This window comes from Mizuhopecten yessoensis, unplaced genomic scaffold (assembly GCF_002113885.1).
Source record: "Mizuhopecten yessoensis strain PY_sf001 unplaced genomic scaffold, ASM211388v2 scaffold8561, whole genome shotgun sequence".
NCBI lineage: Eukaryota > Metazoa > Mollusca > Bivalvia > Pectinida > Pectinidae > Mizuhopecten > Mizuhopecten yessoensis.
In genome coordinates this window covers 419604-439361 of record NW_018407609.1, presented here as the reverse complement: position 1 = coordinate 439361, position 19758 = coordinate 419604, and the positions used below count along the sequence as shown (strand labels likewise).

Sequence of the window (19758 nt, the reverse complement as noted above, 5' to 3'; positions counted from 1 at the left end):
GGATTCCTGCCCCATCCCCAGGGGCTAGGGCGGGGCCCCAAAGGGAACATTTACCAATATTTTCAAATTCTTATCCATTGATGACATGACAAGTATTGTATTTCACTTAGTTTACATGCTGATTTCCACATCACATCTAAACAATAAAATAAAGCTACCAGTACCTATGATATAACTCAGGTGACCGCTAAGGCCCTTGGGCCTCTTGTTCTCTTTGAACTAATCTAAAAACAAGTTCTGTCGCTAAGGACTTCCTGCGTATTGAATGTGTAAAAACACCACTGTGGAATCTTACTGATCGGACACAACATATAGGTCAGATCAGACAGGATGACTGAATAGCCATGTTTTACTTAGTAAGAAATCAAATAGTGTTCAACTTTAGTGGTCAGTGGTCAGATAAGATAGGAATAGACAAGATGTCAGAATATTCAGTGGTCAGATAAGATAGGAATAGACAAGATGTCGGAATATTCAGTGGTCAGATAAGATAGGAATAGACAAGGTGTCGGAATATTCAATGGTCAGTTAAGATAGGAATAGACAAGGTGTCGGAATATTCAGTGGTCAGATAAGATAGGAATAGACAAGGTGTCAGAATACTCAGTGTTCAGATTAGATAGGAATAGTCAAGGTGTCAGAATGTGTTTGGCCTGAGCCTGACCTAGATAATATATCTGTGAGTTAAGAAATTTGATCGTTTTTAGCGACTTCATGCATGCTCTTACCCTTGTAACTTCACTTAAAAGATCAGTTAAATGCCTGGAAAGGACAGGCTTAAATTGATGGGTATTGGACACAAACACCAAATTAATGCTGCTGCAGAACTGGGTTAGGCTGATAAGTGTGGTCACCTGTTTACTGCCACAGGGTATTTAGAGCTCCAGAAAGGGGAGATATATTGACAATTGGTTTGATTTCTTGTTACATACATCTACTGGTAATCAGACTGACAATATATATATTGTCCTTTGTCATAAAAAGTGTAAGTGAAACTTGTATCATCTTATTAGCTCACCTGGTCCGAAGGACCAAGGTGAGCTTATAATGCGATACGGTGGCGTCTGTCGTCCGTCCGTCGTCTGTCGTTTGTACGTTAACAACTTCTTTGAATGACCTCTTATTCTTATCCACTGATCGGAATTTGACTAAATTTGACTGGAAGCATCCTTAGGTGGTGGGGATTCAAAATTGTTCAAATGGTTAGGCTGACCCCCCAGTAGGCTGGGGGGCAGGGCCAAAAGGGGGCAATTTGGCTGTATTGCTTTAAGCGACTTCTTCTCTGGAACTAAGAGATGTATATCAACCATATTTCACTGGAAACATCCCTAGGTGGTGGGGATTCAAAATTGTACAACTGGTGGAGATGACCCCCCCAGGGGGCGGAGGGGTGGGCCAAAATGCGGCAATTTGGCTATATTGCTATAAACAACTTCTTCTGTAGAACTGTGCCATGGATATCAACCATATTTGATTGGAAGCATTCATGGAAGGTAGGGATTCAAAATTGTACTAATTTTGTTGCTGAACCCCCGGGCTAAGGGGTGGGGCCAAAAACAGTTTATTACTTGGAAATGGTTGAGATCCCCACCGTATAACCATATATACAATTGCTGAGTATAAAGAGAAGAATGCACAGTTGCTTCCAGGATGACTCTAGGGTCTGGCCCCACTTTTGCAGACTTAACCCCTGGGTCATAACTTTGAAACGGTTGAGATCCCCACCCCAAAACTATAAATACAAATGCTGGGCAAAAAGTCATGATATTAGAATTGATCCTGGGGTCTGGCCACAACCTATAGACCTAGTTTCTGAGTCACAGCTTGGAAACAGTTGAGACTACCACCCCATAACCATACAAAAAATTGCTGGGCATGAAAAATTTAATACAGATATGCTACAAGGATTGGCCTTGGGGTCTGGCATATTCCCTTGGATCTCATTTGGAGAATATTTTGCCATGATAACTTAGATATCCAGGTGAGCAATACAGGCTCTTTGGGCCTCTTGTATTACTTGATATTAATTATCAAATTGATCCTTGACCATAAAGAGATTAAATGATAAAGTGATTAGCCTTAGAAAGGCATGAAAACACTTTTACAGAAATGTACACTTAATAGGTATAATACAACAACAACTTCAACCTAACACAGTACTTCGCACACTTTTTATCACACAATTATGCCCCATGTATTGCTTTCCTTTTTGAAGAAAAGCAACTTGTTTCATTTTATGTCTGAATATTACTTCCAACTGTGTTGTTCTCATTGCTGCTAGGTTGTCATTGGGTGTATGCAGGTGTACTTATCTAGCCAAAAACTCTCTGGGCTCTGTGTTGTAACTCGGTGTAAGTTACCTAGCTCTGTGTTGTAACTCGGTGTAAGTTACCTAGCTCTGTGTTGTAACTCGGTGTAAGTTACCTAGCTCTGTGTTGTAACTCGGTGTAAGTTACCTAGCTCTGTGTTGTAACTCGGTGTAAGTTACCTAGCTCTGTGTTGTAACTCGGTGTAAGTTACCTAGCTCTGTGTTGTAACTCGGTGTAAGTTACCTAGCTCTGTGTTGTAACTCGGTGTAAGTTACCTAGCTCTGTGTTGTAACTCGGTGTAAGTTACCTAGCTCTGTGTTGTAACTCGGTGTAAGTTACCTAGCTCTGTGTTGTAACTCGGTGTAAGTTACCTAGCTCTGTGTTGTAACTCGGTGTAAGTTACCTAGCTCTGTGTTGTAACTCGGTGTAAGTTACCTAGCTCTGTGTTGTAACTCGGTGTAAGTTACCTAGCTCTGTGTTGTAACTCGGTGTAAGTTACCTAGCTCTGTGTTGTAACTCGGTGTAAGTTACCTAGCTCTGTGTTGTAACTCGGTGTAAGTTACCTAGCTCTGTGTTGTAACTCGGTGTAAGTTACCTAGCTCTGTGTTGTAACTCGGTGTAAGTTACCTAGCTCTGTGTTGTAACTCGGTGTAAGTTACCTAGCTCTGTGTTGTAACTCGGTGTAAGTTACCTAGCTCTGTGTTGTAACTCGGTGTAAGTTACCTAGCTCTGTGTTGTAACTCGGTGTAAGTTACCTAGCTCTGTGTTGTAACTCGGTGTAAGTTACCTAGCTCTGTGTTGTAACTCGGTGTAAGTTACCTAGCTCTGTGTTGTAACTCGGTGTAAGTTACCTAGCTCTGTGTTGTAACTCGGTGTAAGTTACCTAGCTCTGTGTTGTAACTCGGTGTAAGTTACCTAGCTCTGTGTTGTAACTCGGTGTAAGTTACCTAGCTCTGTGTTGTAACTCGGTGTAAGTTACCTAGCTCTGTGTTGTAACTCGGTGTAAGTTACCTAGCTCTGTGTTGTAACTCGGTGTAAGTTACCTAGCTCTGTGTTGTAACTCAGTGTAAGTTACCTAGCTCTGTGTTGTAACTCAGTGTAAGTTACCTAGTTCTGTGTTGTAACTCAGTGAAAGTTACCTACAAGCATTTTAAGTCCATTGTTCAGGTTCACAGAACTCGATCAAATCTTTAGGTGAATACCAACTCAAGTATGTCTATTAAACCAAATCATTTAGAAAGAAAATCCTCAGTTAGCACTGTATTGCAGTGTGATTAGTATTCATGTCATCCTGGTAATTTCTGTCAGAACAAATTATAGACCCGCAGGGACACTTGTTTAAAAAGACACTCTTATTTTGGTGTATAATTCACTCCATTATAATATTGGCTGTATATAATTGTATGTATCTTGCAAAGTTTTCCCATCTGATCCTTACATGGTAATAGTCATGATGATGTTTTGTCAGATGATTGATTGATTGATTGATTTCGTTTTATGTCCGCTTCACTACCGAGTAGTTGGGTTATCATGTTTTGTCAGATAGAGCAGGTCAGTGTTAATAATCCAACCATGTTGAAAATTCAAGTACTTAACATAATTAAATACTGGGTGGGTGCTCTCAGGGTATTTCAAATATAAAGGAAGTGAAAACATGATAAATCAGAACAACAGTCACTTCAGGAGATTTCAGATAGAATGGAAATGACTTCAGTATAGTTTTGAAAGAGTTTCTATCGACAGTCAAAGGGAAATAAAGACACTAATATAAGGCAAGTATCATGACAGGATCTGTCAAGGACCTGTCAAAATGCTTTATTAGTTACCTAGCTGTTGTTCTAGTGTCTCCCAAGGTGATGTATACAGTACTTGTGACAAAGATAATCCACGCTAAAGGTTGTATGTTTACTAAACACTTAATAGGTCATTCACAATCTTCAAATAAGGGCCTTCATACAGAGTTCAAAGGTCAAGTCATTTTATGTCCACATACAGGTATAGACCACTGATACTATCTCATAATGAGTTAAGGTAATTAAGATAACTCATAAGTTTATATAGAGTTCAAGGTAATTAAGATAACTCATAAGTTTATATAGAGTTCAGGGGTCAAGTTTATGTTACTGTACAGGTCATTGACACTATCTCACAATTGCTTGAGGTCAAGTAACTCCTAATTTTGGGTTCAAAGGTCAAGCTTTTATGTCCTTGCACACATCATTAATTAGGTACTGTCTCAGGTGTTTCTTAATTAATACAGAGTTCAAAGGTCAAATCATTCATGAACTTGTACAGGTCATTTATATTATCTCTAGACAAGATTAGGTCATATGTGTCGGAATGTTCAGACTTTCATACTGAGGTCAAAGGTCGATTAAGTTACTCATACACTTATAATTATCACAGACCAGGAAAGATGATAGGTCTGTTATATAAAGTTAATCATCAATGTGTTGTAAAGGTTATCATGCTTGAACAACTGGGTCTGGATGTTGCACCATTAGAACAAAGAGTCATAACATTATAATGGAATTCGGTCCTGGTAAACGGTCACATACATTTCTGTTCATGTTGCAGCCTGTCCCAGTTCTGGAATTCATTTCAATTATATTGATTATCCATAAATGCAGACTCAGTTTAAGCATCCTTGCTCACAAATTAAAACTGTTGGTTTGTGCTGAATAGCGGAACAGAATCTAATAATAAAGTTACCTAATTCTCTGTCAGATCAGCTGACATGATATTTCCAAATTCCCGATAATACTCATGGTGACTGTATTGACAACCAAACTTTTCTGCCCCAACTTGAACATAAACATATTACCAAAATAATACTGCCTCAGTAACCAGATAAATAGTTGAAGGGCATTAAATGGGATTGCTGTATTAATACTACAATTGATTTTATTTGAAATGTTGTGTACCATTTTCATGACCTTGTTATGAAGGTCAAGGTCATTCGATGGGCTTTGTATTATTCCTGTATACTTATAAGTATAAACTGCATCTATTCGAAGATCTTGACTTGTGTATTTAATGTATTTCTTGCATATTAATTAACTCTGAGGCTGGTGATATTAATTGGCTTATCACACTGTGGCATGCACGACTTCTATTTTTGTTTAACCATTCACAGACATGGAAAAGTGATAATCAACATTTGATTATTGGTATGCCCATTTAAGGAGTAGAAGCCCGAATCCCGATGTGTTGGCATTGCAAGGTTTAAGTTTTGGCATAAATGTTGACATTCCTTCAAACTCTATCACCTTCAATATAACTATGTACTGGGAAGTAACTGATATTTGGCAATTTAGGTAAAACAATGTATTTCATTGAATGTGTTTTTGTTTACCCATTTTGGTTGTTTTAATGTTCTTTGACTGTGGCAAGCTATGCTCTAACAGTTCTTGTGATTGTTTTGATGTTCTTTGACTATGGCAATCTATGCTCTAACAGTTCTTTTGATTGTTTTTATGTTCTTTGACTATGGCAAGCGATGCTCTAACAGTTCTTGTGATTGTTTTAATGTTCTTTGACTATGGCAGCTATGCTATGCTCTAACAGTTCTTGTGATTGTTTTGATGTTCTTTGACTATGGCGAGCTATGCTCTAACAGTTCTTGTGATTGTTTTTATATTCTTTGACTATGGCAACCTATGCTCTAACAGTTCTTGTGATTGTTTTTATATTCTTTGACTATGGCAACCTATGCTCTAACAGTTCTTGTGATTGGTTTGATGTTCTTTGACTATGGCAAGCTATACTCTAACAGTTCTTGTGATTGTTTTGATGTTCTTTGACTATGGCAAGCTATGCTCTGACAGTTCTTGTGATTGTTTTTATGTTCTTTGACTATGGCAAGCTATGTTCTAACAGTTCTCGTGATTGTTTTAATGTTCTTTGACTATGGCAAGCTATGCTCTAACAGTTCTTGTGATTGTTTTAATGTTCTTTGACTATGGCAAGCTTTGCTCTAACAGTTCTCATGATTGTTTTAATGTTCTTTGACTATGGCAAGCTATTCTCTAACAGTTCTTGCGATTGCTTTGATGTTCTTTGACTATGGCAAGCTATGCTCTAACAGTGCTTGTGATTGTTTTAATGTTCTTTGACTTTGGCAAGCTATGCTCTAACAGTTCTTGTGATTGCTTTGATGTTCTTTGACTATGACAAGCTATGCTCTAACAGTTCTTGTGATTGTTTTGATGTTCTTTGACTGGCAAGCTATGCTCTTACAGTTCTTGTGATTGTTTTAATGTTCTTTGACTATGGCAAGCTATTCTCTAACAGTTCTTGTGATTATTTTAATGTTCTTTGACTGGCAAGGTATGCTCTTACAGTTCTTGTGATTGTCTTGATGTTCTTTGACTATTGCAAGCTATACTCTAACAGTTCTTGTTATTGTTTTGATGTTCTTTGGCTGGCAAGCTATGCTCTTACAGTTCTTGTGATTGTCTTGATGTTCTTTGACTATGGCAAGCTATGCCCTAACAGTTCTTGTGATTATTTTAATGTTCTTTGACTAGGGCAAGCTATGCTCTAGCAGTTCTTGTGATTGTTTTTATGTTCTTTGACTATGGTAAGCTATGCTCTAACAGGTCTTGTGATTGTTTTTATGTTCTTTGACTATGGCAGGCTATGCTCTAACAGTTCTTGTAATTGTTTTAATGTTCTTTGACTATGGCAAGCTATTCTCTAACAGTTCTTGTGAATGTTTTGATGTTCTTTGACTCTGGCAGGGTTTGCTTTTGCAGTTTTTGTGATTGTTTTAATGTTCTCTGACTATGGCAAGCTATTCTCTAACAGTTCTTGTGAATGTTTTGATGTTCTTTGACTATGGCAAGCTATGGTCTAACAGTTCTTGTGATTATTTTAATGTTCTTTGACTATGGCAAGCTATGGTCTAACAGTTCTTGTGATTGTCTTGATGTTCTTTGACTATGGCAGCTATGCTATGCTCTAACAGTTCTTGTGATTGTTTTGATGTTCTTTGACTATTGCAAGCTATACTCTAACAGTTCTTGTAATTGTTTTAATGTTCTTTGACTATGGCAAGCTATGCTCTAACAGTTCTTGTGATTGTTTTAGTGTTCTTTGACTATGGCAAGCTATACTCTAACAGTTCTTGTGATTGTTTTAGTGTTCTTTGACTATGGCAAGCTCTGCTCTAACAGTTCTTGTGATTGCTTTGATGTTCTTTGACTATGGCAAGCTATTCTCTAACAGTTCTCATGATTGTTTTAAAGTTCTTTGACTATGGCAAGCTATGCTCTAACAGTTCTTGTGATTGTTTTGATGTTTTCATTGATTGATCTAAATTATAAGAATTAAATGGTACTTTGATTAATTGTGTCTGTGACAGTAAACTTTAGTAAAGTGACATATCTAGTAAAAGTTAGTAAAGTGACATTCTGAAAATATTTTAGTATCCATCAACATGCCCAATTTAAAGAATTTCTGTTTGTAAAAGTGAATTTTGTAATGAAATGTACTGATATGTGTATATACACATACATGCAGGATACCCTTGACTGTATTGTGCCAGGGCAGGCTGTGGGGATGATACACAGAACTTTCATGCTTTCCTATGGCTTTCTAGATAGGTATCTAGGTGCATGCACCTTAACCCACTATTAAGTGTTCCTACTGTAGCCAAGTTATGCAACCCGGCCATGCCCGTTAATGAGGATTATAGATTATAGACTAGGATTACAGACTGTGGAGATAATGGGGAAAGATAGGACTCAAACGGAGCAAAGTCTCTCATTCAGTAGTGGAGATAACAAGGGGAGATAACTTGAAATGGTTTACTTTGATGGTTGTCTTTCTTTGAAGGTCATGAAGGACAACACATGCTTCTTTCCATGAAAAGATTTACAGGATGGTTGTTTTCATCTGTTGTGGTTTCAAGAGGAGATAATTGCATTCGATTGTGAAAGTAATGTTTTGGAATTGCGACTTCACTGATTAATTCTTTCAATTTCAATTATTAAAATTGATTAAAAAATCAATATCTTATATCTAGTCCATATTGAAATACTTCAAAAAGGGGCTGGGGTTGCCAAGTGGTTAAGGTGTCTGACATCATTAGTTCTGCTACCACTAGCCCTCCACCACTCGGTCGCCGGTTCAAGGCCTACATGGGGCTGTCGCCAGGGACTGACCGCAGGTCGTTGGTTTTTCTTCCAGAACTCCGGTTCTCCTCCACCACCAAAACCTGGCACATCCTTAAATTACCATAGCTGTTAATAGGATGTAAAACACAAACAAACCAAACAAACTTAAACAATATAAATCCCATTTGAATCTTCAAACTCATTGATATCCTGTCTTCAATAACAGATGCAATGGTGAAGTTTAAAGCAAAAATAAAATGATTAGTTTCTGACATTTGCAATGTAATATAATAGACTGTTGAACCATCTCGGTGATCATAATATCACTTATTTATATTGACTTCAGCAAGTCTATCTACCCTTGACATGATTAAAACTTACAAGACTTTCTCAACTCCATAATCTTAGAGACTTGAAAGCAGTCTGATGGAATACTACATGTGGTTTTTCAGTTTTTGTTTAAACATTGTTTATGGGTTGTGGTTTATCAGAGAAAAGATCTCTGACTTGAGGAGCTTTAAAAATAGAGGTTGTTTACCAACTAAACATGGTTGGATTATAAGGCCAAACAAACTGATATAACTGTTTAAGGTAACTTTTAGAAAAAATAGGATAAATAGGTAAGCTAAGAGTATCTATATTGTGTCTATAGGGCGAGCTTATATCCTGACTTGACTGTGAAGTGAACAATAGAACGTAAACAATTAGAGTAGGCAGCTATATAGGATAACTTATTTGGCCAGAAATGATTCGGTTCATTTATGATTTGTTTTGCAATATAATAAGTATGTAATGAAATTGTTTCATTGAAAAACATTAAAACAAATTGTCAACTCATAAACCCGCATAATAGGGCAACCAGTATAAACTAAGTGTTCAACTATAGGCACCTCTGAACAGGTTCCAATCAGTCTTTGGTTTATGTAGTTTTGGTGATTTATTTATGCATGGGAACAACTATATAAACCCAGTGGACAATGACACACCAGGGCACTGGAGCTGGTTGTGATAGGTCTAACATTAGCAGCATCAGACTCCATCAAGGGAGAGGTGGGCTGGAGATACTGGCCATGTTTACCCTAGAAAACCTGCCGAGGATCGTTCACCTTGAGAGGCACATTCTGATGGCATGAGTAATAGGGGGGCTGTGTGCCAGGGCTGGTGTTAAGATCTCCTCCATGTTACCATGTGTAGATATGTACAAAACATGTTGGGTATCGTAGGTGGGGTGGTAAAATTGGTCCCCTGTCGTCTACACACATGTTCATGTCCAGTTGTTCCAAAAAAGATCATACATAACATGAAATTTAATTCCCTCAATGAGATTGTACTTAAAACCAAATACTGTGATGAGTTGCAAGATCAGAGATACAGGTCTAATATCAATTATATATAATGAAAGAAGAAGCAGCTCACATATGTATACAGTAGTTTTTGCTGGACCACATCTCCAACAAGTGAGATATTTTAAAACAATATAATGAACCACTAAATAATTCTGATATCAATGTTTTTTTTTGTGTTTTTGAATTAACAGACATATTGATATATGCCAGTGAAATGCAGAGTGAAATGTATAATCAGGATAGTCCATGACAGTTTTTCAGATTATTGTCATAGATCTTCATACTTCGGGTCATTGAATCTGTACAGTTCTTATGATGAGCAGTTGTAGTGATGATCATTTTCAGCCTTTTTCAGAATTTTTGTGTAATGCAACCTTTTAATTTCTTTTTCTTCAAGGAAAGGATTAAAAAATTGAATTTCAGTCTTTTTGTCCATAAGCCAATTTTCATCTTTGCATGATGAAGAAAATCTATTTTAAGGTTTGAAATACAAAATTAATAATCTTTAATTGTACTCTGTTACAGTCTGATAGTGGTATGACCGGATCCCCAGGCCCCGTGTCACCACGGATACGGCGATCCACCCAGGATGAATTCCCCCTGGGTCTACACATGCCCGGTGGGATACGACGTCTCCAGCGTACCTTATCAGAGGACTACAGAGGCCATAGACGACGTGAAAGCCTTCCCAGTACTCCCACAGGCTTACCCACCAACCTTTCTGCTTCGGGCCATCTAGGCCACAGTGAGTACAACTTCTTTACCTCTTTGACGTGAAAGTTTGTCTCCCTTCTGAATCAGACATATTTCATGCATTTCAGTGTTTGTCCATCTAATTTTAGTGTCCATACAATACCTTGAGGAAAACTTTCCCTTTAAAACCCAACCTGTCTTTGATATGGCTTGTTTCTGAAGGTTTTTGCGAGTATTACAGCAATATTGCCTCCATTGTTTTCTGCATGTTCTAAGCAATTACTAACTTCCAATTTGCTTGTTTGTGATTTTGGAACAAATGTTAGATTTTATTGCATTTTGGTAATCTTGAGACTTGGGCTCAATAAACTAGAGTAATTCCAGAACATGAATCAGAATCTAACAGATGTTTGACTCGTATTAACAACCTCATAGCTCACACTACACACATGCCCAATGCAAATGTTCAAATAAAAACCTAAGGCAGTCCCATTTGAAAGAAAATCCACTTCATATTTTTGCTATATTTTCAGCAAGTACAATATAGTGCACATAATTATTGCAAGTCTTGTTCAGTTTTATGATCAGCTGTCTGCAGGACAGATTATTTCAGGATAGAATGTCAAAGGACAAAGACAGTTACTTTACATTGATTCAAATGTACCCAGCATCAATGTGATCTTTGTATTTAATCTTTAGTGCAGTCATCGTCAGTGCATTGCTTTTGATTCAATACAAAGAAACAGGGTTATTATTACATCATCTGTCATTCAGGTTTGGAATTTCAAAAAAAAATGTAACCTTATGCATTCAGGATTTGTATTTCTATGATATAAGCATATACGTTTGTTATCCCCCGCTACGACATTAACAACTAACTACAACAAATGTTAACTGATTTTCTTCAAACTTGGTCACAGGGTTAAATGCCTTAAGGGCTCGGCCAAGTTCGATGACCACTTTCGGCGGACCCCATTTAGTGGAGTTACGGCCCCTTGAATAATGAAAAACATCATTATCTGCCGGGCTTCGTTTCTGTGCAATAACTACAACAAATGTTAACCAATTTTCTTCAAACTAACCAATTATCTTCAAACTTGGTCACAGGATTGCCTTAAGCACTTGGCCAAGTTCAATGACCACTGTCAGCGGACCCAACTTGGCGGAGTTATGGCCCCTTGAATAACGAAAAACATCATTATCTGCTGCGTTTCGTTTCTGTGCAATAACTACAACAAATAATAACCGAGTTTCGTCAAACTTGGTCACAGTGATAAATGCCTTAAGGACTTAGCCGAGCTCGATGACCACTTTCAGCGGCTGTGATTTGGTGGAGTTATGGCCCCATGAATAACGAAAAACGTCATTATCTGCCGTTTCTGTTCATTTACTCTCGCAAATATTATCCAAATTTCTTCAAACTTGATCACAATGTTTGTGTTCCTTTGTCTTTCCACCCGTCTCGGGCACTCTTTGGTTTTTGTGTAACATAGTTGCTGTAGATATTGTTCAGATGTTTCAACCAAATTTCGTATCCACATCCGACTCATGCTAAGTTTGCCAACCGATGCGATTTGTGCATGTTTACGGATAATCAATGAGGCATATTTTTTTTCTTTTTCTTCAAGTTTCAAGTTTCACATTATGTCTCAACAGCACGATACTCACATGTTTAAACCTAACCTCAATAATGTTAACCTACGATATGTCCTGTCCTGTAATTAGTGTATAAATCTGGTGAGCTGACATGTGAATTTGATTTTAGGTGTGGCAGCACTGATAGAACCAACAAATCTGATCAGGATGAGAAATATTGTCCTTGGTCAGTCAGCACCTTCCCTCACCGGCATGGTAAGTAATCCTTCTCAGTCAGCACCCTTTCCCCTTCTCCCCTCACCAGTATGATAAGTAATCATACCCAGTAGGCACCCTTCCCCCCTCACCAGCAGGATAAGTAATCCTCCTCAGTCAACCCCCTTCCCCCCTCAACAGTATGATAAGCAATCCTCCTCAGTCGGCACCCTTTCCCCTCCCCCCCTCACCAGCATGATAAGAAGTCCTCCTCAGTCAACACCCTTTCCCCTTCCCCCCTCCCCAGCATGATAAGTAATCCTCCTTAGTCAGCACCCTTTCCCCTTCCCCCCTCACCAGTATGATAAGAAATCCTCCTCAGTCAGCACCCTTTCCCCTTCCCCCCTAACCAGCATGATAAGTAATCCTCCCCAGTCAGCACCCTTCCCCCCTCACCAGCATGCTAAGTAATCCTCCTCAGTCAACCCCCTTCCCCCCTCAACAGTATGATAAGCAATCCTCCTCAGTCGGCACCCTTTCCCCCTCCCCCCCCACCAGTATGATAAGTAATCATACCCAGACCGCACCCTTCCCCCCTCCCCAGCATGATAAGTAATCCTCGTCAGTCAGCACCCTTCTCCCCTCACCAGCATGATAAGTAATCCTCCTCAGTCAACACCCTTCCCCCCTCAACAGTATGATAAGTAATCCTCCTCAGTCGGCACCCTTTCCCCTTCCCCCCTCACCAGCATGATAAGTAATCCTCCTCAGTCAACACCCTTCCCCCTTTCCCCCTCACCAGTATGATAAGTAATCCTCCTCAATCAGCACCCTTTTCCCTTCCCCCCTCACCAGTATGATAAGTAATTCTCCTCAGTCTGCACCCTTTCTCCTTCCCCCCTCACAAGTATGATAAGTAATCCTCCTCAGTTGGCACCCTTTCCCCTCACCAGTATGATAAGTAATCTTCCTCAGTTGGCACCATTCCCCCTCACCAGTATGATAAGTAATCCTCCTCAGTCAGCACCCATCTCCCCTCACCAGTATGATAAGTAATCCTCCTCAATCGGCACCCTTTCCCCTTCCCCCATCACCAGTATGATAAGTAATCTTCCTCAGTTGGCACCCTTTCCCCTCACCAGTATGATAAGTAATCTTCCTCAGTTGGCACCCTTCCCCCTCACCAGTATGATAAGAAATCCTCCTCAGTCAGCACCCTTCCCCCCTCACCAGTATGCTAAGTAATCCTCCTCAGTCAGCACCCTTCCCCCCTCTCCAGTATGATAAGTAATCCTCCTCAGTCAGCACCCTTTTCCCTTTCCCCGTCACCAGTATGATAAGTAATCCTCCTCAGTCGGCACCCTTTCCCCTTCCCTCTCACCAGTATGATAAGTAATCTTCCTCAGTTGGCACCCTTCCCCCTCACCAGTATGATAAGTAATCCTCCTCAGTCAGCACCCTTCCCCCTTCCCCCCTCACCAGTATGATAAGTAATCTTCCTCAGTCAGCACCCTTTCCCCTTCCCCCCTCACCACTATGATAAGTAATCATCCTCAGTCAGCACCCTTTCCCCCCTCACCAGCAACCAGCATGGTAAGTTATCATCCTCAGTCAGAACACTGATGTATATTTACCATTCACCAAATGCGTTTGACTCTCAATATTTGGGAACCCCCATTCTATAACTAGAGTTTTGAAATAGCTCTTTTATATCAATCACTTTCTGGTGCCAGTAGGGGTAAGGTTGTAACAGGTTGTTAACCTGAAGTCAAAGTATATCCAAGAAAAATTGCATCATTTTGTTATTTGATTGCTAAGTAATGTTAGGGGGAAGGACTTCTTTGATAATTGACCACACCTTTACTACAAGTAACAACATTCTGCTGTTGGAACAAATAATATAGTTCAAGGGAAACAACTCTTGATTAAAAATCCAATTTATGAAGGGGAATAACTCTGTATGACTTGTGGCAGTGATATGTGTATATTACCTTCAGTGTACAGTTTTGATAAAACTTATGTGAAATTTTGATTAAATCAGAGAAATTTACAACACCTGTTTCTATTTACTGAAACCAGTAAGTTTTTCCTTTATAATAGTAATTTTCCTTTTCTTTAAAAAAAAAAGTGTCGCATTTCCATATATATATATATATACACACTGCAAGTTTGAAATGGAAATGACTGTTTGTAAATTGAATTAAATATAACATTTCCCTTTTATGTTGACCAAATAAATGTGATTAAAACGAAAGTAGTAGATGATGGATTTGTTTACTTGTGTTTACAGAAAGACTTCACATACGGCAGGAGGGGAAGGTAAGCAAACATTAATTACGAAATTGATTCTGTCTAGCTTTATGTGTTATTGATTTATATACACAGCATCAAATAACTTGTTGTCAAGGATGTACATCTAATTATACTGATGCAATCAAAAATATCTATCCTGCTGCATGTCTGTAGCATCTTATTTCCATCATCTGCTTGTAGGCTTTCATCATGCATATGCGAATAATGTATTTCTGGTTTGAGGACCACGTTTTAGTTCACCTGAAGAACAAAAAGGAATAGAATCATTATATCTGGCCTGTAATTGATGGCATAAACAACCCAACAGCCCAGAGTCATGATATATAGCAAGTAGCCTGATTGTACAAATTTTGCTGAAAGAAATTGCCTTGACACATAATCATTTGTTAAAACACCCAAAACAGTTTCTTCTGAAAAACCAAAGGACCTGGTGGCCTCCTACTATTTAGCTGGTAGTGTGCTGTAATAGAGTGCTACAGAGTTTAGGAAACCACCTTGAGCCATGGTATATGGCCAGTAGCCTGCTCACTTTAGAACTACAGATTTTGGGAAAAGAAAGGTCTTTGACCAATATACAAGGTTACATTATCAAATCTTTTAAAACACCCAACAGCTTCTTCTGAAGAACTAAAAGCCCTAGGTATGATATTTATATGGCCACTAGCTTTCTGTCATGGAGTACTACAAAGTTTATAGAAAAAAATTACCTCTATTCAAGGTCACAAGGGTCTTATATGTAAAAACACTTGTATGATTAGTATTTGTGAAACAATAAAAAGACATGAGTCATATTATGGGGCTAGTTACTTGCTAGATTGCTGAAATGTGGTGCTGTAGAGTTTATAAACATGCTACAATTGCAAATTTTGAAATGACTTTGGCCCATATTCTAGGGCACATAGGTCAGATTTGTTAAATCACTCAAATTACTTCTTCATCACTTCTTAGACCTACATGTTTGGCCAATATCTTATATAAATAAAAATGTTATGGTGCAAAATTTTGTCAAGAAAGGAATTACCTTGACTGTTATTCAAGGCCACAGGGGTCAAATTTGTAAAAATACTCTTAGGATGACAGAGTGTGGTAAACTCATTCTATATGAAGAGTTATAGACCTTTGTTCATCTTTCTTCCAAAATTTTGTCTGCAGGTGGGGTAATATGGATGGCTTCATACTCTGTCTTGTATTTTTCAAAATATTTAATGATGGTCCTTGTCAGACTGGTGTAAAGTTGTGCTCGGGGATTGTTTTGGAAGAGATATGGAAGACTTGTTACATGTCAGGAAAATGTTTGATGTCCGACCTAAAAGTGAGCTGTCTGGGATCTACCAATAAAAGCCCCAGTAGCTTACTCTGACTTGAACTCATAGATTTCATGTTTAATATTTTTAAACAACATCATGGCCTTAAATACAAAAGTTCATGTGTAGCAATAAGAAACAATAACCTGAAGTTAAAAAACAAGAGATTTTATGTGAATTATGAAAGAAATTCAGGAAAATCAATACTAAGAATTGTGAGTTGACATGTTGTTAAGCTGAAGAGGCTAAGGCCTGATGTGTTGTTGGTCTCAAGTCATTGATTTGTGGCCAGGTCCACAATCAATGGCCACTGCCTCTCACAACATCCGTCCTCATATGCATGGGCACGTTCTGAGACACCATCAGACAGCTGCCGTAAAATACAGTTAGTTTTAAGGAGTTTCCTCAGCTTCATCACCATTGGTAGAAGGAAATGGCTATCTGATCAAGGATTTTTAGAATACTTAAAGAAGGAAACAAGCTAATCTGGTCCATCGTCCATCCAACCATTTTCTTTTGAATTACCTCAGAATCACCAATAGAACTTTGACCAAACTTCACCCAAATAATCCTGTCATTGCCATTTACCAAGTGGTGGTGTTTTCAACAATTCTAAATCCAAAATGGTCACCTTAATGGCTGCTGATTTGTTAAGAAATTTAAATCGTCTTTTCAGTAAAGTTCCAATGAACCAATTTTAACTGAACAATGTACAGATAATCCTCTCATGGTCTTGACAAAGTGGTTATACCTTTATTGCCAATTTAAAATCCAGGATATTAGCTATCTTCACCTCTGATTGGCTGAGAGGTTTTAAACTTCTCCTGAAGGACCAGTTGATGAATCATGCACAAATAATTGCTGATGAAATTCTTCAAGACCTTTTTTTATAACCCTGCCATTTTATGGGGTAGTGGAAAGATGTAGAATTACCTGGTACCCACAACTGTCCTTTTCTTTCCGTACTGCATTGTGTCCCATCACATCGTGTCCTCACTCAATTTAATTGCTCTAGTGACTTCATTTCTATCAGATTTTGATTAAACATTGTACAATTGTCAAGTATTACAAATGGGTCATTTTTCAGGATACTAAGGTGAAGGCCAAGGTCACTGATAATATTATTTTGTCAAATATTTAAGTGAAATCACTTCAGCATTGTCATTTGTTACAGATTTCGGTAAAACTTTATACAAACATGAAAATACTTAAAACAAGTTTGTTTTCAGGAACTAAAGGTCAGAATCGCTGTAACAGTTTATTAAACTATGTAAACCAAAACAGACCGGGGGCATTCATGTCTTACAAACATATCTAGTTTCTTTCCAAGTTTCTCTAAGCCAACATTGTTTAACAAAGCTTGGTACAAGGGATCTACATGTGGCTCTTGCTAAACGATAATATAGTATGTTATCTGTTTCAATACTCTGGTATGGCATGGATGTGAATACTGTAAGATCTGAATGTTCTGTTTCAGTCGTCAGAGGAAGTCAATGATGGGCCCAAACACATCCCCTGTACTGTCTGCTAGATGTCCCTCACCACAGACTCTTGGTAAGCCTTGTTTATGATCTCATTCAGGTCAAATCTACAGCACATTCTATCTTTTAGCTGGTGATTTTGTTAAAAAGTACAAGCACATCTTTATTTACTTTCAATCATTTGACATCTGAAAGGAATGTAGAACTGTCCTGTTTCTTGTTTCCTAGGGCCCTACGTATACACGGCCACAGGAAACGTAAATATTACTACTAGGAGGGGGTAGCGTTAAACTTGTTTCTAGGGCCCTATGGGAAATGTAAATATTACTACTAGGAGGGGTATCGTTAAACTTGTTTCTAGGGCCCTACAGGAAACGTAAATATTACTACTAGGAGGGGGTAATGTTAAACTTGTTTCTAGGGCCCTACAGGAAAACGTAAATATCACTACTAGGAGGGGGTGACGTTAAACTTGTTGCTAGGTACTAAATGAAGTAGCTACAAGAAATGTGTGACTTGTTGCTTGAGAGCTAAAAAGGAAAAATGAAACTTGTGCTCTGGGGTTAACTAAGAAATGTGAAACTTTTGCTCTGGGGCTAAATAAGAAATGTGAAACTTTTGCTCTGGGGCTAAATAAGAAATGTGAAACTTGTGCTCTGGGGCTAAAAAAGAAATGTGAATCTTGTGCTCTGGGGCTAAATGAGAAATGTGAAACTTGTTGCCCGGACTACAAAGAATTGTGAAACATATTGCTTGGTAGCTACAATAATAGAAGCTATAAGAAATGGTATAATTATTGCTCGGTTTAACTTGAGGAATTCTGAGACTGGAGGGCTAGAATGCTATGAGGATTGTTAGACTTATTGCTAAGTAACTACAAGAAAGATAACTATTACTAGGAACTATAGCTAATGTTACACTTGTGTTCAAGTAAATTTTTAACATTGTTGCTTAGTTTAGTCTTGTTGCTAGGGAAGTTCAGGAAATGATGTTGTATGCTTGGAAATGTTTGCCTAAGTCCAACATTCATCTTTTGCCATCTGTATTTGGGGCAAAATCATCACAATGGTTAATATTAGTCAACACTACAGGAGTAGTGAATCCTTTGTGAAGCTGTATATTTTTGAAACAGAAAGAAGTGAAACATGTTTAACTTTGATTATTTTGAAAGGAAAAAGAGGATATATGCAAAGCTGTCTCTTGTTGATGAAATAGGGCTCTTTTTCTTAACAAGTTATCAGGGATGTATAGAGGGTGATTATGGTGGACATTGACAAAAGTAAAGAGAATTGTAGGCTAATACCAGCTGACAGAATGATGGGCACTTGACAGTTCCGTATGTCCGTAGGATTGGTGTCTGGGAAATCACAGACATTCTGTCATTTGCAGATTTCAGAACACATATTCTATTTATCACTTAAATTTACCAAGGTAATTATGTTTTTGTTTTTTAAACAAATTGATCAGATTTTGTATGCTTTGGAACATGTACTACAAAAGCCTGGAATTGATCTGGTTTAGCACATGGCCTTTCAGAAATGTATTGGTAGACATCTCGGCTCATATAACACAGATAATGCAGGCAGTGCCATCTCTGCTATAACTTTTGTATCACTGTCATTTGAATATGTATCTTGTTGCAGTAAAAAAGATAAGGGGTAAGGGGTAAGGGGTGGGTGGGATTAGGGTGATTGTGTGTTGGTCAATCTACAGAGACTGCAGATGTAGCTGATTGTCCAAACTATTTTTCCATAAGTTCTGTAGTCATTTTTAATGGAATTTCGTAGACATCTTACCAATCATATAAACCCTGGTATGTTTTTCGAGAATATGGCCCTTGATTTACTTAACCAAGAAAAGCCTGTTCCTTTTGTCTGTCAATATAATTTTGTCAAGACTACTGACTTACATAAGGACACCGTTATGATGGAACTAATGCTGCTGCACCTTTTACTGTACAGTTTTGAATAGTTGTTTGTATTGATATTAAAACATGCATTGTTGTTCCTTGGTATTAAAAAAGGTCCAACATGTATTGACTTAGATTGTTAAGGTCCTTAGCTGTCTATGCTTAGTGAAACAACTGATCTTGGTTTCAAAAGATAGGAGACAGGCCTCTCGTCATGGTTGAGAACAGGTCCATTGAGACAAGCCTCTCGTCATGGTTGAGAACAGGTCCATTGAGACAAGCCTCTCGTCATGGTTGAGAACAGGTCCATTGAGGCGAGCCTTTCGTCATGGTTGAGAACAGGTCCATTGAGACAAGCCTCTCGTTATGGTTGAGAACAGGTCCATTGAGACGAGCCTCTCGTCATGGTTGAGAACAGGTCCATTGAGACAAGCCTCTCGTCATGGTTGAGAACAGGTCCATAAGACAAGCCTCTTGCCATGGTTGAGAACAG

At 38.4% G+C, this 19758-nt stretch overlaps 1 protein-coding gene across 1 annotated transcript in view; it reads left to right on the top strand.

The window, feature by feature from the left end:
* LOC110456190 (microtubule-associated serine/threonine-protein kinase 3-like) overlaps positions 1 to 19758 on the top strand; it is a 105005-nt gene that overhangs the window by 33561 nt on the left and 51686 nt on the right. The window contains 4 exon segments of the mRNA XM_021506768.1: positions 10300 to 10519; positions 12233 to 12318; positions 14549 to 14577; positions 17353 to 17429. Of these exon segments, the coding sequence (XP_021362443.1) occupies positions 10300 to 10519; positions 12233 to 12318; positions 14549 to 14577; positions 17353 to 17429 (412 nt within the window).